The sequence below is a fragment of the Octopus bimaculoides genome, chromosome 6, assembly GCF_046866305.1.
Source record: "Octopus bimaculoides isolate indiv1 chromosome 6, ASM4686630v1, whole genome shotgun sequence".
NCBI lineage: Eukaryota > Metazoa > Mollusca > Cephalopoda > Octopoda > Octopodidae > Octopus > Octopus bimaculoides.
The window spans coordinates 36,610,303-36,636,540 of NC_142933.1; the positions used below are offsets into that span (position 1 = coordinate 36,610,303).

At 35.8% G+C, this 26,238-nt stretch overlaps 1 protein-coding gene across 5 annotated transcripts in view; it reads right to left on the bottom strand.

Annotated features, from left to right (window-relative positions):
* Nucleotides 1-26,238, bottom strand: part of LOC106881659 (cAMP-dependent protein kinase regulatory subunit) — a 457,628-nt gene that overhangs the window by 47,940 nt on the left and 383,450 nt on the right. For all 5 annotated transcript variants that reach the window (XM_014932124.3, XM_052968906.2, XM_052968905.2 and 2 more), the window contains exons 3-4: nt 19,077-19,168; nt 6,527-6,588 (exon numbers count right to left, since the gene is read on the bottom strand). In XM_014932124.3, coding sequence (XP_014787610.1) covers nt 6,527-6,588; nt 19,077-19,168 — 154 coding nt within the window. The remainder of the gene's footprint in view (nt 1-6,526; nt 6,589-19,076; nt 19,169-26,238) is intronic.

Below are 26,238 nucleotides of genomic sequence, written 5' to 3' on the forward strand. Positions count from 1 at the left end.
CCTTGGCAACATTTGAACTCAGAATGTGAAGCCAGAAGGAATGCTGCAAAGTATTTTGTCCAACATTAACTATACAATAACACAGGTATGCATATGTAGTGAAACTACCTCCCGCCATTCTTCTCATTTAAATATAAACAAACGCGAACGTAGTAGAGAACCCATTCCTTGTCATCACGTGACTGATCATTATTCGAATCAGCAACTTCTTCGAACCGTTCCCGCCAGAACGCAAACTGACCAATCACGACCCCTAATAAGGTCACGTGATAGAGTAAAATTCTGAAGCCATTTGGAGCCCTCTTAACGCTATATATAGATCAACTCATACCCCACAATTTGTCTTGGTCCAGTTTCTCTTTGAGAACTGTTCCGTGTACCACACGACAGCAGCAGCAGTTCCAGCGACCACTTCAACAGCTTCGTCCAGCCAACGATGACCACCGCCGTCGCCACATCAGCAACAAGAGTCTACGACTACTAACCAGCAACATCGTCATGACCAACACGATTACTACCAAGCAGCCTCTACACCACCAGCGTCAACACGACTTACTATGTACACCAAACCAAACCTCCGCGGCACATCTCTCTCTCTTCGATTCTGTTAGGTGACTCAGCTTCACCACGATAAATAAACAGACAAGAGTTCTTAAACAGACAAGAGATCTCAGCCAGCGACAAACATCTGTATAACAAGAATCACGGCCCGGCATCGATGCCACAACATCACAACTAGTGATCAGCTCTGCCACACTCAGCCCCCTCACTTTCACATACAGAACTTTTCCTATAGTGTACTAAAGAACTGGTATAATTGCTCACGTGTTATTGACTCTCTTTCTATCTGCTGTAATAACTCACATACACATACATGTATCACTCACATACATACTTTTCTTTGTATGACGGCCTGTCTTTGATTATATTCTTATATGTCGCATTCACACTCTCACACAGACATACATCTTTAACGCTACAATAAATATCTCTGTTATTCATCTAATACGGTTGTGGTCTTTCATTACTGGTCATCTATGTTATCGTCGCATAACATATCATGTATATCATCAATTGATATATATTATTTTGTGTTCGACCGTGTGACGCGTTTAAATAAAAGGAGTCCTCTGTTTTTCCATTCGTCACCATTTCTCCTTTTTGAGTTCGCACGGTCGTCCCTTACACATATAAGCCTAAATCCATATTTATGGGTATTACAAATTAATTTAAAAGTGAAATAAACAACAAATTATAGTCTCTGGCATTTGAAACTGCACTAACTTTTCAAAGTTATGACTTCAAAACTGAAGAAAAACTGAAGGAAAAAGTAATAAAACAGGATTTGACATGACGGATAAACATTTCTGTATCACATGCTAACAAAACTATTAAGCCATTATAACTTTTACTTCCTCTACATCACTTCTCTTGACTCATCCCTGTTTTATCCCAAAGGGACCTTAGATCAAGAAAATGTTTGATCATGTATTGTTCTAAGCTGCATTCAGATTTTCCTGTAAAATTTGGCAAAGATTCATTGAGAAATTATGAGATCTATGTTTATAAATATATTATTAATTATATAAAGTCTAAACAGTATATCTTACATAATGAAAAATGTAATGTATAGCAAGGTGTATCTAATGATACACATTACAAATTTTAGTTATTATGATTCTAATAATAGGCAGATGGAATGGATAAGTGGTGTCTGAAGGAGATTCTAATTAGATTTGGAAATGGTCAGACTAATTATTCTTTATCTGATTTAAAAAAAAAAGAAATCATTTGTTTCTATTTGTCCATATTTATTAGCTTACACACCACAGGTGATAGCTAACATATATTTTGCTTATCATTCGATAAAGCTTACTTCACATTTCAAATTACAGAACATAACACTCCTAAGTGCAGCCATAATTAAGTCATAGTTGCTAATGAAAGCACTATTATGCAAATCAATCTAACTGATTTAGTGAAATCATAAAGATATCAATAGCTACAAACTATATCACTTTCCATCAGTAAAAGAGATAGTTGTGTGATGTCTGATAAAAAAAATCTCCAGTTAGAGTCAAAATCACTCAACCAAATTTCTTTTTCTGTTCAAAGTTAAATATAAAAAACATATTCAGTTACATTTGGCCATGTGTATTAAAATGCTTATCATAGTGTTGGCTAAAATTTGTATTCATCATCATCATCATCAGTTCACATCCACTTATTCCATGCTTTCATAGGTCAGACAAAATGTGTTGATGCAAATTTTCTATGGTTGAAATCTCTTCCTGTGGCCCACGCTGACTTGTTTCCAAGCAAGGTATGGTTTCTTCCCATGACTAGACATGTTTTTCATAGAAGACTGGGAACAAACAGCATTATTTGTATTGTTTATCATTAAATCCATCCAGCATCGAAAGCAGACATAAAACAATGATGATGATGATAATAATGATTCATTAATATTTTATACATTTACAAGGAATATTATAGCTCTTAAATTAGCTTAATCATTAGAGGTAAATATACACTTTTACTTTGTAATGATGCAAAGATTTTATAGTTGTGCTTTAAACTCAGGTCATGTATGCTTAATAGCTTTATGCAGAGTATAAGCACAGAACTTGAAAAGCAAGGAATAATTTGCCAGTCAAACATCAAAATAAAAGACATTATACACTGAAATCATGCATTAAATTAGTATTTATATGAGCTGGAAATCATTTACATTTATATTTAATAATCAATATCTATAATTTTAGTCAGAGTAGATACTTCCTATCTTGCCTACCCAGATACCATACCCTTAATGTATACATATATGTAAAGATAGGCAGACACTCTCACTTTCTCCACTCTCTCTTTATTTCAATGTATTCACCCTCTACTCACCTCCATGGTACCCTCCAGCTTCTCTTTCCTTCATTGTTCTCATTGCATTCACCCGCTGCTCCCCCAACATCTACCCCTTTCCTTCTCACAAAGACACCACACTGCCCTTCTTCCAAAGCTTCTCTCACACACCTCAGCATCATCTCATCTATCCCTCTTTGATCTCGTGTAAATTCTCACACTTTTCTTTCCTTCAATGACTTTCTCCAGGTCCTCAGAAACACCTATTTCTCTCTTTCACATTTCCTTCCCTCACACCTCCTGCCCATAACTCCTTATCCTAAGACTGGATTTCCCACTGAATAATGTACCTCATCACCATTACCACTTTGCTTTCCTTTCTCACTAACCTCTCAAACTACACCTTTCCTCCTTTCCCTTCTGTACCCCCCCCCACACAAAAGTCTTTCACTGCCACCTTTTACAACATAAATCTGTACCCAGTTGCATTGCCTCACTTTAATCAACACTCTCTCTTCATCTCCCCAATTCTCCTCTCAGTTGTGGTACTTCACCTAAGGTCCTTTACCTTTGCAAGGCAACCTCAAAAGTGGTGGTGCCACAGAAAGAACACCCAGTTACATGCTGTGAAGAAGAAGAAGAAGAAGAGGAGGAGGAGGAGGAGGAGGAAGAGGAGGAGGAAGAAGAAGCAGAAACAGCAGTGTTAGATTGAATTACGAAAAGTTGATGAAGCAGAAATTGTAAGTCAGGAAATCAATGATTGAAGCTATATGCACTAAATAATCAGTTTTTAGAGCATTGAATGGTGGTAGTGAGTGGGGAGCATGAAAGTATCTTATTTTACTTAGTCAAGGAGTGAGAATATTCCGTGATGAGAGGATGGAAGTAGGGTGACTATTGCATGATGGGAGAGTAAGGAAGGAATGGTGAGGATAGTGAGAATATTGCATGATGGGAGAGAGGCAAAAAGTGAAGCAAGTGTGAGTATTGCATAATGGGAGAATGGGGGATGGCAGTGAAGGTAGTGGGAGTATTGCATGATGGGAGAAGGGGAGGGGGTAGTGAAGGGTGTGAGTGATGCATGATGAGAGAGTGGGGGTGGGTAGTGAGAGAGTACAGCACGGTGAGAGAAGTGTGTGGAGGGATGGTGAATATAAAGTGAGAACAGATTCAGTGGTTATGAGTTCTGAAATGGTTGAGTGAAGGTGAAACATGCTTTAATAGCATGAGTAAATGGTGAGATGTATTGGAAACATTGAGAATTAGAGAGAAAGAGAGAGAGTTTAGGTGGTGGTGATGATAATGATGAGGATGATGAGGTTAATAAGGGGAGAAAGAAAGAGAAGTAGCAATGGAAGCAGTCAGTAGAAACAACATGATGTTTGTGAAATGAAGTAATGACATTGAAAATACTATTTTATGTTGGCTAATAAGGTTAGCATAATCAAATTACTTGCTAGTTTGTGTTGCTTTTTTTTTTTTTTTTGGCTTATTTTATTTTCTCTCCCACATCTCTTTCCCTCATCCTTTCTGTCTCTCTGCAGTTTCTAATATCAGACTCTGGTATATATAAAGAAAATTGATTTTTTAATGAAGATTTACTAATATTTCCAAGAGGAATTCTTATGTCAGGTTTCGGCAGCTATATCCTACTGTGTAAACCAACACCTATGTTCCAATGGGAAAGCACCATTTCTGTTAATAATGCAGCAGTGCAGAGAAGCAAATAAAAACCCACATAGACTGAGTGTATTGATTGTGGCTTAACAACAGTGTGTCATAACATGCAGTCAGAATATTCTGGAGATAGTTTTTCATTTTTACTTACATGGAATTCTGAGGGGAGATAAAAGGTGGGTGATAAAACAGGTTAACATAGTAACGGGGGAGGAGAGATAAGAGCTAGGTGATATTAATATATGTATTATGTAGTTGTAGGAGAGTGATAACCAATTAAACTAGTGCAAGATGTCAGATAAAAGAGTATCACAAGTAAAAGAAAGTAATGAGCAGGGACAACAGCATTTGCATCTCTCTTCAAGGTTTCTGACATTAGGGGGTAAAAGGAAGGAAGTTATCCAGTGGCCAGAGGTTTACCTGTCTCAAATACTTGTGACAAAGTGGACACCGCAAAAGGCCTCCAATGGCCAGGTGGTGTTAAACCAGGTGACAGATTAAACCAGAATGCTTCTTCCAACAGGCTTCTACACAGTTTCTGTCTACAAATTTTACCCACAATGCTTTGGTCAGCCTAATGGCTATGGTAGAAGATACTTTTCTCAAAGAGCAAAGCAGTGGAGTCAAACTCAAAACTATTTAGTTGCAAAGTGAAATTTCTAACCATATAGCTATGCCTGTATCCAGATATCTGTCTGGAGACCACACATCTCCCTTTGTGTATGGATCCAGATATGTCAAGACATCACATACCCTCTATATGTGGTGTCCAGTTATTTGTCGGGACACCAAATATCCTCCTATATGAGATGTCCAGTTCTCTGTAACGTCATCACATACCCCTCCTATACATGATATCTGGCTATCATGTTCAGGGGAGTGGGCATGTGGACACTGCATACCCTCACTGATGCTTAGTTATCTATATGGACACCACATATCCCTCTCTGTGATGTCCAGCTATCTGTCTGGACACTGCAAATCATCACTGTATGTGATGTCCAGTTCTCTGTCTAGATACCACATTTTGCTCTTATATGTGGTATATATAGACACTGACTAGACATACATGAGACTTGATGATACTATCAAAACTAATACAAAAATGATAAGACAGGGTATTGATGTGCTTGGATTAAAATATCTGGTAGGTAATAAGCTGATGAAGACATTACATATATACCAATTTAGCTGCTAATCTAATGAGCAGACACATAAATATTATTGAAGAAGAGAATCAAATTATCATATTCAAGCAGAAAGCAATTTTGAGAGATTTCTTTTATCGTTTATTTGTTCCAGTCATTAGACTGCAGCCATGCTGGAGCACCACCTCCAAAGGCTTAGCTGGACAAATTGATCCCAGTACTTATACACTTATGTACATATGATGGGCTTCTTTCAGTCTTTGTCCACCAAATCCACTCACAAAACCTTGGTTGGCCTAGGGCTATAGCAGAAGACACTTATTCAAGGTGTCATGCAGTGGGACTGAACCCAGAAACATGTGATTGGGAAGCAAACTTCTTATCATTACATGGCTGTGTGGTAAGAAGACAGCATGGTAATAAGATATCTGAGATGTGACAGCTCTTTCTAGCAGATGAAGTGACCATGTTGTGGCTTCTTCATTGATCCACATACAAATTAACGAGGTAAAACAAATTTCTGTGACAGTGAATTATATGTAGATTTCCTCTTTTAACTTCTATTTTTCCAAACTTCCGAAGCGAATACTGTCTCAACCCAAACCTTGGATCCCTGTTTGTCCCATCCCTGCACTAAACATTTCACTTTTTCTTCACTAGAACTGTACATTTCTGGCATGTTCTGTCTGCAATGATGTCCATAGGAAAGACATGAGCCTTTCCCATGGATGTTGTTGCAGAAAAGTTCAAGAATCAATTGTTTTGTCTGAACAAATTTTTGGACCTTTGTAGTAATAGACACTGTTACACCTCCTTTGTCTAAATATAAAAGGAAATTAACTGACCTTGTTGTATGATGACCTCACCAGCGTGTCTATGTACAGGAAACATGGCATCAAATATGTCACTGCAAAGATAAAAACATTGAAATATAAATTGTGTGGAACCACCATTGCCAACATGAGATTTGAACAAGGAAAACTTATTCACAAAGCTGAAATTTCAAATTTTCTAGGTAAGAGAAAAATTGTTTCCATACAAGGAAATTTCAAGAATGTAACCAAGGAAATTATATAGAATTTCATGTGATTTTTTGAGAAATTTTAAGAAACCTATTGTATAGGTTTATTAACTTTTATTCTTTCCAATGAGTTGAAAAGAATAAAAGTTATCAGCTTTCTCTCTCTCACCAGATATCCATGCAAAAAGTTTCACATCACAGAATGATGAAACAACAGAGCTCAAGGATAGGCTAATACAATATATTTACAATATATACCCCTGGTTTACTTTTTATATAGACAATGAGTTATTAAGTGTGGACAAATGAGAGAAGACTAGTATTGGTTACAATTCTTCTGTAGGAAATCTAGGATGTTCTCAGTTGTCTACATAATGAGTAACTAAGTTGAATTAGAGTGTAGACTGGAGAAGTATGATATGTCCTTGCCTCTACTCACCTAGATGTTTAGGAAGGCTAAGATGAGAGAAGGGTGAATAGAAATCAAATACGGAAGCTGGCAATCAAATTAGACAGCAATAACTGAGTTACAATTATGTTAGAGAGAGAAGACAGCATAGATACAAATGGATGATAAACTGTGTCATGTATTGTAAAGAGACAAGGCACTATAGTAAGAGGCAATATATTATCTGGTCAGCAGACATTGATAATAATAGCAATCGATCATCATTATCCTTTCATTTATCATCATAGTTTATCCCCCAGGGATAAGTCTATTAATGATATAGAAGTTATTAAAACACAACTACTTTTTGTCAAACCAACCTCATCTTTTATGCATATGACATTATTCAAGGCTCTTTAAATTTAATAAACCAATCAGTGAGATATTCTACAGACACTTTTATTGTTAATTCCAAACTGAATAGTCCTCAAGTCAACCCTTCATTTAGATTAGTGATTCTCAACTGGGGTTCATATAAGATTTTGTTGTTGAAGTTTATGAGCAATAAATCGGTTTTACTTCTACAATACACAAAATATTTTAACAATTTTTTGAAATAAAATTCCTATTAATATTTAATTATAGAAATGCAGTATGATATTTTTTAACATGGAGGTCCAGTAGAGTAAAATAGGAATCAAAGGGTTGCAGCTTTTTAATGAATTAATTTATAAGAAATTCAGAAATAGTCACTGTTAAACTTGCTTTTAAATGCTCAGAATCGGCTGTGCTGCTCAGATGATTTGTGGGAAAAGGTCTATGTTTTCTCTAGCCCCCAAACTTCTTTTTTTGTAAATATTTTCTCAATTCTAGAGCCTATAGGATTGACTAGGAACAATAAAAAGCGGCTGGATGAGCTTTACCCACTTCATATGGGTTAGCGATTCTTTTGCTCCTTGACACATCCTAAATGCAGTAAGAGATGAAGGCTACTGTGCATAAAGCAGAATGGAACAAGATTCTGAAAACTGTAATTTGCTGGTGAATTCTATTTTTGAATCAACGACATTTCAATATGATTGGGAAAGCTAGGCCCTTTATACTGAAGCTTTTGATATAGCTGGTATCTTATCTCACAAAAATACCAGGTGATTGCTTGTGAGTGTACTTAGCAGTTCCAGTGCCTCAATATTATGGCCAACCACAGTAACTCTGTTTTGCGTGGCCTCAAAAACTTTTAGAGAGAAATACCAATATTCTTTGTTATAATACATAACTGAGAGTGTTTATCTTTTTTAACTCATTTTTCTTTAGTTATTGTTCATTTACTTTTGTTATCATTAATCTAATTTAATAAACTTATTAACTTCTGTCATATACTAATCACCATTACAATGTTGCAATGATTTTCTACTTCGTCAATCCACAACACTAAATAAGATGATAGGGTTAGAATCAAGATGTGAAGCACCACATGGCAAAGTCTCCCATGTTAATATTAGGAGACAAAGTGAGTATGGAAGTACAGAGAAGTGGCTTTAAGAATGTTCCATTTGTAATAAGTAGGTAGCAACTTAATATTGTTTTCAATACAAAGAAAACAATCACACCACAGTTCCAGTAAGTTACCTGGTAGACCAACAAGGTTCCAGATCTTTAAATACACCAAATACATTGAAATAATTGAAAAAAAGTAGCAGCTCAAATGTGAAGATTGTCTAAAGTTTGGATGGCTTAATGAAAGTAAGAAATTCTGCTGTGTTGATGCTATAATTTGACCAGTGGTTAAAATTGTATGTTTTTGGTGAATTTAAAGACAGAACAGTAGCCATAATAACTAAAACTTTTCGAACAGGTTGAGATGAAGAGATGAATGTGGTGTAGGATCAGTTTCAACTAGTGCCATATCTATAGATACCTATATGAGTCAGCGGGGGGGGGGGGGGGGGGGCTTTGCATGCAGTTACTCAAAATAGCAGCTAAATCCACTGCAAACCACACCTCAACATTTTAAGAAATAGATGCAACAGGCAATGTAGTCCTGGGTACACTATATGTCAAAGAAAATAAAGGGGAGGAAAAGGGAAGGTCAGGGCTGGAATGCTTCAGAGCTGAGTTGGGACGAAACAACATGAGCAGTGGGGTGTTCTGAGTAACAAGGATTGAGTAAATGGTTGGGAAGTAGTGAAACAGCGATAATATGGGGAAGAGAAATGGGCTGGGAGTGAGGAAGGTATTCAAAGAATTTTGGTTGAAAGCTGGGAAACATTTTTAACTTTTGTTCTTACTAACAAAAAAATTAATGAGGTTAATGAACCTAAGAGAATTATTAGTTCTCATCATCATTATCATCTTCTGACGTCCATTTTCCATGGGTTGGATGTTTTGACTGAGGACTGGCAAGCCAAGAGGCTGTGCCAGGCTCCAATCTGTTCTGGTAAGGTTTCTACAGTTGGATGCCTTTCCTAATACCAACCACTCTGAGAGTCTAGTGGGTGCTTTTTATGTGCCACTAGCACGGGGCCAGTCAGGCGGCGCTGGCAACGACCACACTCAAATGGTGCTTTTTAGTGCCACTGGCATGGGTGCCAGTTAAGTGGCACTAGCATTGGCCACGACAATGATTTCACTTGACTCAACAAGTCTTCTCAAGCACAGCATATTGCCCAATGATTGAAGAGTACTTTTAAATAGGCCAGTTATGTGACACTGGCATCGGCCACAGATATGATCTCATTTGGCTGTAATAAAAGATGACACAAAAACACACACACACACACACACACACTCTCTCTCTCTCTAAGTCTGGTGGAACTGTTTTTACTGATGGAGAAGGAGTGAAGGCAGGTCCTGGCACTAGAATCAATACTTCCAGCAGAGCAGTAGAGCTTAACAATCTGGGAAGGCAGCTTATCTAAAGGAGGACAAACTCTGGTTTTCAGATCTCCACTACTTTGTGGCCAAACACCCATTCATAGGAAAAGGTTTGGAAAATAAGGAGTAAACCTTAAGGACAAATCCAAACTACAGTCTATAAAACAGTGTTAATGTCATCAACTTTGCTCCGACAAATTTTGTAATGCTACTGATACCAAGCTGCATCAAACCTTGCTCTTTTACTTGGACAACATTGGTGGTGTAGAGAATGTGGGGGACTTGTTGCATATTTTGTTACTATCTCTCATACAATCTTGCCTAAGCCTGTGCTCTGGAAGGGACACTCCAGCATCACTTCACTGGAAGTTAGGTTAAAAAAATGTGGCTCTACCAACAAAAAGTGATGTAAGACTTTCCATGCACAGATCATCAGATTATGAACTCTTGAGAATATACACGTAAAAGCACCCACTACACTCTCTGAGTGGTTGGCGTTAGGAAGGGCATCCAGCTGTAGAAACTCTGCCAAATTAGATTGGAGCCTGGTGTAGCCATCCGGTTGCACCAGTCCTCAGTCAAATCGTCCAACCCATGCTAGCATGGAAAGCGGACGTTAAACGATGATGATGATGATGATGATTGTGCAGTTAAAAAGCTTGCTTCCAAACTGCATGGTTATGTGTTCAATTCCATTGTGTGGCACTTTAGGTAAATGTCTTCTATGGCCTCAGGTTGACCAAAACCATACAGTGTGGATTTGATAGACAGAAACTCAAAAGTAACTTCTCATAAATGTAAATATGAATGCATGCATATGTGCATGCTCTGCACTCACTTATGTATAATAAGGCCATGGCATTTGTGCAGTGTTGTTGCTTGCACTCCTCCTGTCAAACTGTCCACTTGCTGCGTACCTTCAAAATTACATGGAATACGAGATCCCTTACCTGAAAAGCAGGTACGGGTTAGCACCAAGAAGGGTACCCAGCTGTAAAACAATGCTTCAATAGCATACTTGTCTAACCCATGCTAGCGTGAAAAAAACAAAAGTAAAACAAACGAATGATATGTATCATAATTTGATGTCCATGTTCCATTCTAGCTTGGTTTGGACAGTTTAAAAGGATCTGATGGACCCTAGGACTGTGTCATGCTCCAGTGTGTACACACACACACACTCAATGTATAACCAGAAGATATGCAAACGGTGCCATATCCTACATAATGGCTATTCTAAAGATTGCAGGGAATTTGTCACAAAGAAACTGGTAGCAAACCACAATTTACTATACCATACAAGCTGTTCAATTTTTTAAACTTTACTTCCTTTCTATGACTTAGAATGTCCTATGGATATTTTAGATTATCATATTGTCATGGTACCATAGAGAGTTTCTGTTTTATTGAGTATACACACACATACACACAAAATTCCAAAGCAAGATATTGATCAATCCAAGTCTAAGGCAGGACACCTTTTCTTAGCTCTTTTGCATTTAAACCAGCCATATCTGGCTCATATATTCTCCTTGCTTTATGTTCAAACTGGCCAGATCCAGCCTCTCATGTCTACCCTAGAATGTCATTTTAACAATTAACAATCACATCATCAAAGTCTCAAAACTATAAGATAATGCACAATTAGTTCAAAACAATATGAAATAGATAAGCTTTAAATTTGACACAATAATTTGAATGCTAAGGGATTAAAGTGCAGCTCAATAAGATCTAACTCAGAACTACATGATTATGAAACAAATTCTTAACCACATAGCCATAAGTGGAGAGCTTTATAAAACTAAAAGATGGACAGTATAGAGAGTGTGGGTTTGCAATGCTTAAGTAGATCTGTAGATTTTGAGTGAATAGGTAAATATGCAGATAGACTATTGAATAGAAAGACAGATAGATAAAAAAAACACTTGAAAAAGTAACACATGAAATTAATTTGAAGACTTAGGCTACATGAAAGATGAGAGGCATAAAAATGAAGAGCCAATTGGCAGTGTGACTTAAATATCTAATTTCTCTGCCTGACTGCCAACTGTAGGAATCAGATAATGTTACATTACAGCCACAAGGGAACATGATAAAACAAGAATAATTGCTAGAATTAAAAGGATAATAAAATCCAGTGAAACTGTATAATCAGTGAGGTTTAACAGAGTTATGCATAATTTGTTTCCAAAAAGAATTTCTAGAACTGCAAACTTGAAAAATAATTATGAAAAATTAAAGACCATTTGTTTGTAATTCACGAGTTTGTGTTGAAAATAATACTGACACAGAAATTACTGCATTATAATAGAAACTGGTTGCTGCAGTCTCATTAGGAGAGATTAAGGAAAAAAATAAACCAACATCCTTAAAATCACTTCAAAGTTCAACATTTCTCATTAACTATTTCCTTGTAGTTTTGCTCTTGGTGAAAACATTAAAAAAAAAAACACACTGCATGCTACAATTATCTCCAGCTTAATTAACTTCTCCAAGAAAATATTTTGAGACTTTAATTAATCTTGCTGCTGTCTTATTATTATTGCTATTGCCTACCCTCCTCCTCCTCCTCCTCATCATCATCATCACCATCATCATCACCAAAATCCTCTTCCTCAGTTCATGTTGAGTAAACAGCTCTATTGTTAACTGAAAGCACAGCATAGATGGATGGTTGGTATATCAGGCAGCAATATTCACAAGACATCTAAAGTGTTAAGATTTCTTCAATAAGCTGCTACTGGGACAATCTTCTATGAATGTAGACATTGTTGATGAAAATCTAAACAATTTAAGGTGAATAAATACTTCTGGACCAATATTTACCAGTCTCTTTTAGAATACAGAGTTTAGTAAACTTGAAACAGTTTCAAAAGAATATTGGTGGGTCTTTGTCTTTCTTTCTCTCCCTCACACACACGCGAAAAGAAAAAGAATGAAGAAAAGCTTAAGTTAATATCAAAAAGAAATGGTTTTTTTTCATGGTTGATGATATTATTATTTCAGAGGAGTTTCTAGACAATGGTAGAAGAATATAAAGTGGATGGTGTAAAATGATGAGAGTAACAGAGGAAGAATGTGAGAAATAATAATAATAATAATAATAATAATAATAATAATAATAATAATAATAATAAGGAAGATAAAGATTGTTGAAGACAGATCAATATATTACTTAGACATTTCTTGTGAGGAAAACTGATTAAATAACAAATAGAAATTGCTGCTATTTCCCCTGCTTTAGAATATTCTTAGTGTTTAAAATGTCAGGGAAACAATAGAGAACTTCAACAACAACAACATCAACATCAATGCAAACGACGTTTAAAGAATAAAAAATGTTAAAAAAAAACAACAGATTAATTACATTTTAAAGATAAATATTTTGTATTCACTAAATGCCATAATTCTGAGTTTAACTAAAAATCTTTACATGATCTCACACACATACATACATGTTAACACATATATATACACACATTTACATACACACGCATACAAACACACAAATACATATATACGGACTCACTCGCATATATGCTTGCATATCTATTCTCTCAAAATTCCATAAGCTGTCATTTGCGAGTATTCTGCTGAGATTGTCTCATGAGTGACCAAAAGATGCATTAATGGTGTCATATCCAGCATAATGGCTATTCTTATGACTGCAGGGAGTCTGTCACAAAGAAACTGGTTGTAAATCACAATTTACTACACAGTACAAGCTGTTCATTTTCTTTAAACTTTACTTCCTTTCAATGAATTAGATAGTCCTAAAGATTATTGGATATTTTAGATTATTATATTGTCATGGCACCATGGAGAGTTTCTATTTCGTATGTGCTCTCACACATACACCCATTGATATTTATGGCAATGATAATACATTAACATAAAGCTACACACATACATATAAAATACAATATGTACTCATATACATGGATACGCATACGATACAGTGTAATTACATGCATATACATATATACAATTTTGAATACTCATGCTTTCAATAGTATATGACTTACATACAATATTCATATACACACACACTCACATTATACATAAATGTACAGGAGCGGCTGTGTGGTTAAGAAGTTAACTTTTGAACCACATAGTTACAGGTTCAACCCCAGGGCATACTACCTTTTGCAAGCTTCATCTACTGGAGCCTGGGGCCAACTAAAGCTTTGGAGTTAGGTTTGGTAGAGGGAAACTGAAAGAAGCATGTTTTAAGTGTGTGTGTGTGTGTGTGTATGTGTTAATATTCCCTGTCTTGACATCACATGATAGCTGTAAACAAACATCATCATCATACAAGTGGTGTCCTTTGTTTCCAATTTTCCAAGAAAACTTGTTCAGACTCAAGAAAAATATTATCTTACATGGAAACAGGAAGATTGGTGACCAGAAGGGTATCTACCTCTTACAACTTGCAACAATGAATCCCATCTGACCATGCAAGCATGGAAAAGCGGATATTGAAATAATTGTGAGCTCTCTCTCTAACAAACACACAGACACAATAATATCATCTACAAAAGCATAGTGCAAATTGCAAAACAAACAAACAACATAATTATAACAGTAATTATCAATCCAGAGAGATGTGAGTTTGATCAATCTGTCATCCATTGCAGTCCCATATCACCAAATAACTATTAAATGTTACAAAAAAAAAAAAAATCAATATTAGATCTTTTGCACATCATATCTGTTTGGTAATCTGAGACAAACCAACACTTAAGTGCGTGAAAATAACACTTTTCCTTGATTATGTCATAGTGAGGTTAAATAAAGAAAACGTTGAGAGACCTAAAATGCTATGGTTGGCTCTCTATCAATCACTCAACATTAGATTAATTGGTAAAGAACTCCTTTACTCACAGCTGATTGTTCCTGTTCACTGATTAACCCATCATAGTCTTGTGTTACAATGTTCTCAAGAACAGATTACACACCAAAGAGATTTATGGTGGACTAAGGCCCAATTTCTTTGTCAACCACTACATGTTGCTATGACTATTATAACCTTGATAGACCCATAAAGGAAATTGGCATAGTTGCTCAACCTGCTAGAAACAACAGCCCTAACATTCCAAATAAATGTAAGGATTATTGGACAGTGAAGTCCTAGATCTACAAAAAGAAATGATGGTCACAGTTGGTACACCTTTGGCCACAGATCTGCTTTATTAGAACTAACCCAGAGCCAACCCATAGTTCTAATCATGACAGTGGAATAATGACTGAAAATGTGGATTTATGTTTTTCAATGGCAGGTTTTATAGATATTTTACTTTTACAATGTGCAGCATGGAACATAACATCTAGTCACTATAATTCTTCATCCATCTATTAGATGATGACCACAACATCATATAATGACTTGCAGTGGTTTAACATCAACCTCACTCTCTTGCTACCTGTCTCTCTTTTAAAGCTTTGCCTCATTGCAGAGGTAAAATGGTTGTAGGTAGGTCTGGATACAGTGGATGACCAGAACTTCTACACTGTCATATTGCATACTAAGCTCTACAAAGGCTTGTTAAAATCTCATTTTTGTGACTGCTGGACTATTGTTCTTGCCCACTCAATCTGCTAGAGTTGACCGTCTCAAGGTAGTCACGCACTAACTCACTGAGGTTTTGTGACCAAACCCCTAACCTCTCTTATCAACCACTAATACATGGATTGCCAATATACCAACTCAACTGATATCAAAACAGTTGTCAAAGTATTGAGATTCTGGTAAGAAAGTAGCTGGACATATGTTTGGCTGTAGTAAATGATTAAAACCTCTGAAGAGTTATGTTATATAATTATTATGCAATATGACTCAACAACATCTCTTTTATATATATCACTGCCTACTTTTTCTAATCATTGCCACAATTTATTTCTCACCTCCTCAGATCCAAAATGTGTCACTTTGTTCACACCTTCTTCCCCACAACTGTATTCATTGGGAACTTCCTCACACAAATTTTCCACGAGCAATTCACCTCTAATTAAATTAGCCTCACAAAGACTGAGAGAATCTGTAAGGATACTCTCTGCCTTCTTTGAACTATAAAGGGAAAACCCAATACTGATATAGTGTTTTAGTGATGCTAAAGGATAGTGAATGGCAGCATCTAGATAAAAAGTATACTGTTTATATTAGTCGCACTGATGTCCTATCTTGATTGCTGCTTTCACTTTATTTTGGCCGTTTTTATGCTCCAGCCTTCTTTAAGTGTCTTGTGTTGAACTCGGTTGTTGTATTGGAGTGTTATGAAATGCAGAGAGTGGAACAAGAACAGTGTACTCCCATGGGTCAAATAAAGGGTTAGGTTTGAAATTCCAATACAACAACTGAGTTCAACACAAGACACTTGAAAAAGGCTGAAGCATAAACAGCTGAAACATAGTGGAAGCAACAATCAAGATATGGACACCAGTCCAACTAATATAAACAGTATGCATAACAAAAATACCTCATCTTAGAAATATAGAGTATTTAGGGAGTCTCAAACTATCTGACATCTCTCCCTGTTAATTTAATTTAGATATTTTGTGGGTAAATACTGATGTGTTGAAGTAGTGCTTTTAAATTTGAGTGATGTTGTTAACTACAGAAGCCAATGCCAGCAGAATTCTGTATTAAGAGGAACAAAGTAACAGCAGCAGCAGCAGAATTTGAATTCACGATGGATTGCCATAATTTGTAGAATAAGAAAAATATATTGTCACATAACGATCTGTTTATGTTCTGTGTGCAAATTCCATGCAGTGTCAAGGCCATTTTTCTTCCTTCTATAGTCAATAAAATAAGGATCAGAAAAAATACTGTAGTTAATAAAATTAATTACAGCTTTGAAGATGGTGCTACTGAATGGCCACAGCCCAAAGGCAGAAACCAGAAAGATGCTACATATCAAGGATTCCGTCTAAATAAACTGATTTTTCTAGGAAAGTGGTGAAGTTGATTGAATCAATCCCAGCATGTGACTGGTACCTAGTTTATAAATATTAATGATGAAAAGCAAAGCTGAATATGGCAACATTTGAACTGAGAATGTAAAATGGTAAAAGATAAAACTGTGAAGCATTTAATTTGGTATTTTACCATCTGTGAAAACTTACAGCCTGTCTTTATCAAATGAGTTTTTTTTTTTTTTTCCCCTTTTTTTTCTCAATACTTTCTATCAGAAAAATGTCATCTTCTATATTGGACATGTTATCATTCTGATTTTTACAGCATCATAATTTCAAATGAATCCATATAAGGAATGAAATAAGAGAGCTGATTCAATATAAAATATCTTCAAAAGCTGATGAGATTAAGAATAGATATGTCCTTGATTAGATAAAGAATAAGAAATTCCATACACTGAATTAAAAATAAATATAAATCAGACAAGAAATACTTCTTTTTGTTTACTTGATTTTTGGCTTAATGCAATCCAATTTTGTTTTGTGAGAGATATTCAGTGAAGAATTATTGATTGAACAAGTGAAGAAAATATTGAGGTCAAATAAACAGCTCCTATGAGCTTGAATAGCAAACTAGGAGTAACAAAAATAGTTGGTCATGCCATCTAATGTAACTCTGAATAGAAGAGAACAATGATAGTGAGATTGTTCACATGGTGTAGCTTATATTCTATTAAACTAACAGATTAAATTTCGCAGTCATAAAGATTTACTTCAGAATTTTTTGTTTTTTTTTATAAATATTACATGATGAGATGATAAAGAAAATATTAGATGACTGATTCAAACACAAGCTAAGATTTTAAAATCCTTTGATATCAAGCATGACACTAAATTTCTAATTCAAAAGTGTTTAGTTTTAAATTAGGATCTTCCATCATAATTTTAAGTTAATAAAATGAACTTAAATTTTTTAATCTTCCAAACACCATCTTAGAATAAGGAAAAAGTTATTTTACTAAAATCGCTCCAATTTGAAAATTATATGATAAATCATAAATAGCACATATTTCTTAAATATGAGAGAGGATTTTATTTTAATTTCTAATGCTGTATCAGGAAAAATGATATCACACTATTTCCTCTAGTTTGCAGACAACTAGTTGGCTTAGGAATACCACGCTGATTCTTACATTAATCTAGTAAAGACTAACAAAATAGTGAAAGAGAATAAAAGAACACCATACAGAATTGTGTCAATCATAAAATAAAGACAGATGTGAAATAGTGAAACATATTGATCTGCTTTATAGTGAACAAGTAACATAAAGCAAGTATTACATTAACCATAAACAGTAAAGTTTTATTGGACTGTTTTAACTTATTCTATCTTCTATTTTTACTACCCTAACTTACACCATCTTTAAATAGATATTGTAACAAGTATCATCATCATCATTTAATGTCCAGTTTTTCATGCTTGCATAGGTCAGACAGAATTCATCTGAGGCAAATTTTCTATAAGCAGATGCCCTTCTTGTTGCCAACTTTCACTTATTTCCAAATAAGAGAATCTTTCCTCATAGCCAAACATGTTCCCACAGAATATTGGAAATGAAGGACACTGCTTGTAAGATAGTGACATTCATTTATAACTATTACACAATGTCAAGTAAACACACACACACACACACACACACACACACACACACACACACACACACACACACACACACACACACACACACACACACACACACACACACAAACAAACACACCTGTTTCTTTCAGTTTCTGTCTACAAAATCCACTCACAAGGTTTTGGTCAGCCTGAGGGCCTGAGGATATAGTGGAGGACATTTGCCCAAGGTGCCACATAATGGAACTGAACTTGGAACCATGTTGGGAAGCAAATGTCTTACCACAGAGTCATGCTGACCAAAACCTTGTGAAAAGTACAAAAAGTACAAAAATGAGAAAGGAGTTTGTCAGGGATGTATTCTTTCCCCATGCTTATTCAGAATTTGCTTTAAAACCCCAGATATGCAAACAAAATGTGAAATAATCTGGGGCACTATCACACTCAAGATAAGCTTTTTTATTTTTTTTAAAGCTGTTTGCAAGGGATTAACTTGAAGTAATTTGGTGAAAAAAACTGGAATTCTTGTAAAGAAAGTGTAAAATATAAGGTACCTACCTTCGTTCATTATCATCAAGGTGAGAGAATAATACATTTTTTGCAATAGCTTTAGAAAGGGCTGCCATTGTCTTGTAATCTTTTGGTACTACCTGAAATAGAAAGAACAGATTAATAGAGAATAGAATAGATGGAATATTTATTAGATTGAACATTCTAAATCCATATAGTATAACTAGTTAATTTGCCTATATAGTACATAAAGCACACCTAGATATACACTTTCATCGATTTTAAGGTGACGTGGGTATATAGCCATACACACATAAGCTATAAAGCTTTGAACATATAACAATGAGGCCCTATACCTCAAGATACAGGGTAACAGGGCTCAATACCATGGGATCTATGCTTTGGGATATGGGGTAACAAGACCTTATAGCTTTGGACACATAGCAACAGAAGAGAGCAACACAGTTTTAGTTCTGTAGCAATAGGGATTTCTGGCTTAACCCTTTCGCTACCAACCCAGCCGAAACCTCCTCTAGCTTTGTAGTACAAATGTCTTGTTTTCAAAAGTTCTGAATTAAAATCTTCCACCAAACCTAAATCACATTTTATGTTCCTAACACTAGCTTAATGATAACTAAGTTATTTTACTAAATTCTTTGCTATATTTAAAAATAATTGAAAGAAACACAGAGCATCTCAACAGAAATATGTTAACAAAAGGGTTAAGACACATTACTACAGAGATTTGTTGTCTCTGAAGTTATTGATCCCTGTTGCTATGTCTAAAACTATAGTACTTTGTCCTGTTGCTGTATATCTATCACTATATGCTACATACATGAGAGATTAATGTTAATAGACACATAGCAACAGCAGTTTAAGTGCAACTAAAATCACTGAAAATGCTTATATGTCCACACATTGTATCAAGCTAGTGTGTTGTATGCGAACACACTACATTAAGCTAGTGCGGTCTAGGTGGAGTCCACTCTGTGAGGTGGTTGGTATTAGGATGGGCATCCAGCCATAAAAACTATGCCAAAACAAACAGCGAAACCTGGTGCAGTCTTCTGCCTAGCCAGCCCCTATCAAACCGTCCAACTCATGCTCGCATGGAAAATGGACATATGATGATGATGTTGTATGTCAACACTCTTACATTAAACTGGTGTGTACTATGTCTACATACTACTTTAAACTAATTTATCTTATATCAACAAACTACATTAAGCTAGAGTGCTGTATGTCTACACATTAAGCTAATGTATTCTACATTTACACACTACATTTAGCTAGTGTTTTTATGTATACATACAATATTAATCTAATGTTTTCTATGCCTACACACTACATTAAGCCAGTGTGTTCTGTCTTCATCAACAGCATGTAAAGAAGAGTGCTATCCTGACTGCTACTCTTTACCAATCAGTTTCTTTTAAAATAAAGAGAAGAAATCAATCTATAGATATTTGTATGGGCTGTCTATTTTGGCTACCACAAACAACCTGTTTGTTCTGTCCCTTTTAAACACACACCAATTTTCTTCTTATACACTATAATTTGTTTATTTTGTTTGTACAAACACACAATTACATGGCTGCAGTCCTTTTATGCCTTTATACACACATCATCTCGTAAGAATACTCTCTATCTGTTCAAACATACCTCAAGGTATACTGTTACACAGCTTTTAAATGTAATCAATTGATGCAAGTTAAATGCTGACTATTAAATCTACAATAAATTTCAAGATAAGTCAGAAAAAAAAGTTATTCTCACAAAATCCTGCAACTCTGTAAATTGACAAAAAAAAAACAAAAAAAAACCAACACAAAAAAAAAACATCACAGCAAAATGCAAGTTTTTTTCAGAATAGTTTTAGGGTTTAGAACATTTTTGACATGAATATAAATTTTATGCTTGTTTCTCTTATCATTATTATTATTTATTTGTTTTAATTATAGTTGTGAAATGGTAATACTATGTAAACTTTACATTCTCCATTATCTTTGCAACTCTTGATGAGGATGATAGCAGTGGTGGCGGTGTGTGTGTGTGTGTGTGTGTGTGTGTGTGTGTGTGTGTAGTTCATCTGTCATAAGACAGTGCATCAAATATTCATTAGCTGGCTTAATACACACAGAACCTGTTATGTTAACATGTATGTTTGTTATCCTATTAATTATTATATTGCCATTAAATATCCATTGAACATTTTTTAAATATTCTCCATCCCCTAGATTATATATATATTCTCAGAATATTGTCTTCTTAGTCATTTAACCTGCTATTTCTAGTAGGTTAAATGAGTGAGTTGAGGCAATATTCTGAGAATATTGTGTCTCCTTGTCTTGACAACTCATGACAGTTGCGAAAAAGCATAACCATCATGTTCTTCATTTCCAACTTTCCATGAAAGTATGACTGGCCATGGGAAAAAAATCACCTTGAAAATAGGTGAGGGCTGACAACAGGAAAGACATCCAGCCATAGAAAATCTGCCTCAACAAATTCCATTTGACCCATACAAGCATGGAGAAAAGAGCATTAAAATGATGATGGTGACAACAATATGTTTGTCATATAACTGTGGTTATAATGTTAACGTTAGGTTATAAACAATGCTGAATGCTAAGCCATGACAAATTTACCTAGATGGTCACTAACACTTCACTGATATATGAGAGTCTCTATGGTTGCTAGACTTCCTAGTAATAGCAGTCATGTCATCTTCAAAGCACTCTCTCCCACATTACTGAAAGAAGGTTCTAAAGTACAATACACTCCTTGACATAAAGATGGGATGGTCACAATTGGAATTTTGATCACAGATTTATTTAATCAAGGTTGACTAGGGGTTAAGTAACATCAACAATTCAAGCCAATTCCTAGACATAGCAGTCTAATCTCCCTCAAATCAAACACTGCCATCTTCAAAAAAATGACAATGGAAAATTTAACTTTTCAGGGTACCAGAGAAGCCCTCTACTGTTGGACTAGGTCTATGTAAAGACCAGTGCATTCTGTAAAGTGGTTGGCTAATGAATGAGACACGAATACTCTGTATAGTCTTGCCAGTAACAAAATAACCTCACAAGTGTTAGTAACCTGTCAAAATACACCCAATACACTCTGTGATGTAGTTGATGTCAGGAAAGGCATCCAGCCATAGAAATCAAACCAAGAATGGAATGTATGAACAAGGTATGGCCTTTGACCCATTTCCAAGAGCACTGAATGAATAAGACTGAATCAGGCTTTAGTGCCTGACCAACCTATGTCAGCAGATAACTCCTAACTACAGTATGTCTGAAAACTGGAACGCCTTCAGCCATAGATCTGCTGGGTCAATACTGATCTAAAGGTAAACCACAAGAAATCAGATCCATACATAACTTGCAATCACATAACACAATCCTTCTCTTTCTCTCTTTGTTTGTCTCATTCTACTCCCACCCCCTCTCTCTCACACACACAACTATGTTTACAGAATAGTAAAGCTTTAATTTACAATAGATAAATGAAACATTGGCTTACAACAATAAATTAAACATTAGCAAAACAAACTTGAAAATTTTTACAGATTCAGTAGAAATTACTCTGTCGTTATAATAAAGCACATATATTTATATATTGCAGAATAAACAATGACAGAATATTGAAATAAGAATCCTCTTATTTCTGCAATTGGGGAAGACAAATATGTCTTCAAGATAACAAAGTAGATTTCTTCACAACTAAATAATGCCATTCTAAAACGTTTACATCAAGCTAGAAGGAGATATAACACCATATATCTTATGTTCTAAATTTCTTGTTATGTTAGAAATAGTAGTTACATCTCACCCAAATTACACCCCCACCCCCACCATTGTAAAAAGGGGAAAACGTATTAATGTAGCCTTAGACATCCCTTAAAAGATGAGTGGGCCACATGTGAGAAGTCAGCTCATTTAAAACTGACCTGAGGTCAATCAACAGTAGCCACTGCTGTAGTAACAGATCTGGTCCAAAGATTATTGCAAACATTCCGATCAAGATGCCAACCCTAACAACTCATGTCACATTGGTTTCTTACTCCTTGCGTTTCTGATAAGACTTTAAAAATATCTTGCCAAGGTATCTAATAACCCTTTGGTTAATCATCTTCAGCTTCTCGTTATTCTTAGTGGCAACTAATTTTGAACCAGATACACATGTTTATGACTGTCCTCTTATCTCCAAACAATTAACCTGTCCATTTCCTTAATGGCATATCAACTTGGGGGCGGGGGAATTCTTGACTCTTGAGATTATTTCCCCATCTGAAGTGGAGCAGGTCTTAATTGCTGTTTGATAATTAGGATTCATCCTCTAGAGGCAGAGATAACTTTAATAAATCAAGGATTTATAATGTACAGAATATCAAATACCATATTTATTTATCTGTGATTTAAATTCATGGTGCTGGCTACACAGAGTTATTTCTCCAAGCTCATTTTTATTTAAATCATACATCTATCAACATCTGATTTTCACACACACACATACACACACACCAGTAACTCTAAAGAGTGAGAACCTCAGTAAAGGCAAGACTTTTGATGTTGCCAACCCCTAACCATAACCCTTAAACATTCAGATTATTCAGTCAAATGTCATCATTATCGTCATCACCAACATTCAACATCCATTTTCCATGCTGCCATGGGTTGGGTTATCTGACAGGAACTGGCAAGGCCAGAGGCTGCACCAAGTTCCATTGTCTGTTTTGGCTTGGCTTCTACAGCTGGAAGCCCTTCCTAATGCCAACCACTTTACTGGGTGCTTTTTACGTGACACCATCACCGATGCTTTTTACATGGCATCAGTACCACACCAATGCTTTTCATGTGGCACCTTGATTTTAGGATCTCAATTCTGAGTGGTGGGCAGGTCTTCTTGAGTACAACAATGCACCACATATCTTGGTCCTCAGTCATCCCCTTTGTAAGGCTCAACGTTTTGAGATCAGCCTTCAGTACTTATTCATTCATATTGTTTTCAATTTATCATTCATTATCTTGAAACTCTGAGGTTTTGATGATGTGATTAAGTATTTTTAGAATGATATAGTAGGGTAAGGTATGAGAAGTCAGATCTGGCTGGTCTGAACATAAAACAGGTAGAACATTCAGGCGGGATATGGTTGGTTTAAAAGCTAAACAATTACACAGTGTTACTGATGTTGCCATCACATTTTCCCCTTTAGTTAAGTTGCCAATACATCATAAAAGCTTTTTCTGTCTCATATTCTACTTACATTGGTGTGCTTTAACATTTGGTTACACATATTGAATTCTCTTCTATTTGTCAATGGTCTTCGCATTGTTACTTTTAATAAAACGCATTCCTTAGCTCTGTTCACTCACAGCTGACCTGAGACTGAATAACAGCACACCCCCTTAAACATACAACACCACCCTCAGACATTTTGCTAACCTTCTACTTATGAAACTTGGGTGTCTCATGACATATATAGATTGCTCAAATAACATTGTCCAAAGGAGACATAGCAACCTAGTTTTGCTCAACAGCACCCAGATATAATCCAAGAAAACAATCATATATGACACATTCCTTGTGAACAACATACAGCAAAACACCCCTAAAGATATTACATATGTTGCCCCTTGTAATTTCTGTTGATCCCTCATAGCCACTTCTCATGTGACAGTGATGGTAGTTGTGGTGGTGGTGGTGAGTGACAGTGGCACAGGTGGCAATGTTGGTGGTGCTGGTGGTAGCAATGTTGAGGGTAGTGGTGATGGTGTTCATCAAAATAGTGGTGTATAGAGGGTTGATTGAAGTGGTTTTATGAATGGAAGTGATGGTGGTGGAGTTAATAGTGGAGTTAATAATGGAGGTGAGAGTAGCTGAAGTGATGGTTGTAAGGAATGAAGATGTACAGCAAATATTATGCAGTTTGATGTAAATTTCAACTTTTACAAGTAACACAAATATGGATCTGCTGTTCCAGTATGTGTGTGTGTGTGTGTGTGCGTGTGCGACTGCACACGTGTGTATGTGCATACTGTCATACTCCATAAACATGAGAGAGAAACATGTACACAAACATACGCACACTATCATACACACATACATATACCACACACACACATACACACACACACACACATATAAATGCACATGTAGAAATATGTATATACTACCAGCTGCAGTACCACATCCACCAACACCAATGCATCTGCCATCATCCCTGCCACTAACACTGCCATCATCCCTGTCAATTTCACTTGAATGCAGTGCTCCAGCAGGGCCTTGGTTGAAATGGCTAGAGCAAACACAAGCCATTGATACACATACATATACATACAACACATCCACTAAGAAAAAAAAAAAACAACTTGTTCTTACTGTATGGATTACAATGCTCCAGCAACCATAGCAACAGTAATAATCATGCCACCACCACCACATATACTACAATTATATCAATCAACCACACACTACCACACCCACCATAAGCATTACCACTAATACAATTACATCCCCCACACACTACAATGTCCACCTCTGATACTGCTATCTGTTTACATACATTAACCATACTATCACATCCACCACTGACACTAGTACCGATACAGTTACATTTCTAGTTTTCAAGACAAGAAGGGAGTTTCTACAAGTCCATTCCATCCAGCACAGTATGGTTTATATGATTCAATTAGAACAGAGAAAGATTCGTGATTTTGGTATACAATGTCCACTACACATCAATGCTTTGTAGGCAATGTTCACTACACAGCAACATCTGGTACACAATGATCACTCACACGAATACCTTGTATACAATATCCACTACAGACCAGTATCTGTTATACAATGTCCACTGTACACCAATGATTGGTATAGAATATCCACTACACACCAAAATCTAGTATACAATGTCCACTACACATCAATACCTAGTATACAATATCTACCACAGACCAATGGTAAGCAATGTCCACTCTTTATCACAATTTCTGAACATACAACAATAAAATGAAAGAATAAACTATTCCTCTATGTAACTAAATGCATGTTTGCACATGTTTTTGTATGCGCCTACACAAATACGCTTGCCACACACAGATATGCATGCTTACATAAACAACTGCACAAATTCCATTTTATGCATGTATGCTTGTGTATGTATTTCTGTTTGCATACATCCACAATGCAATTT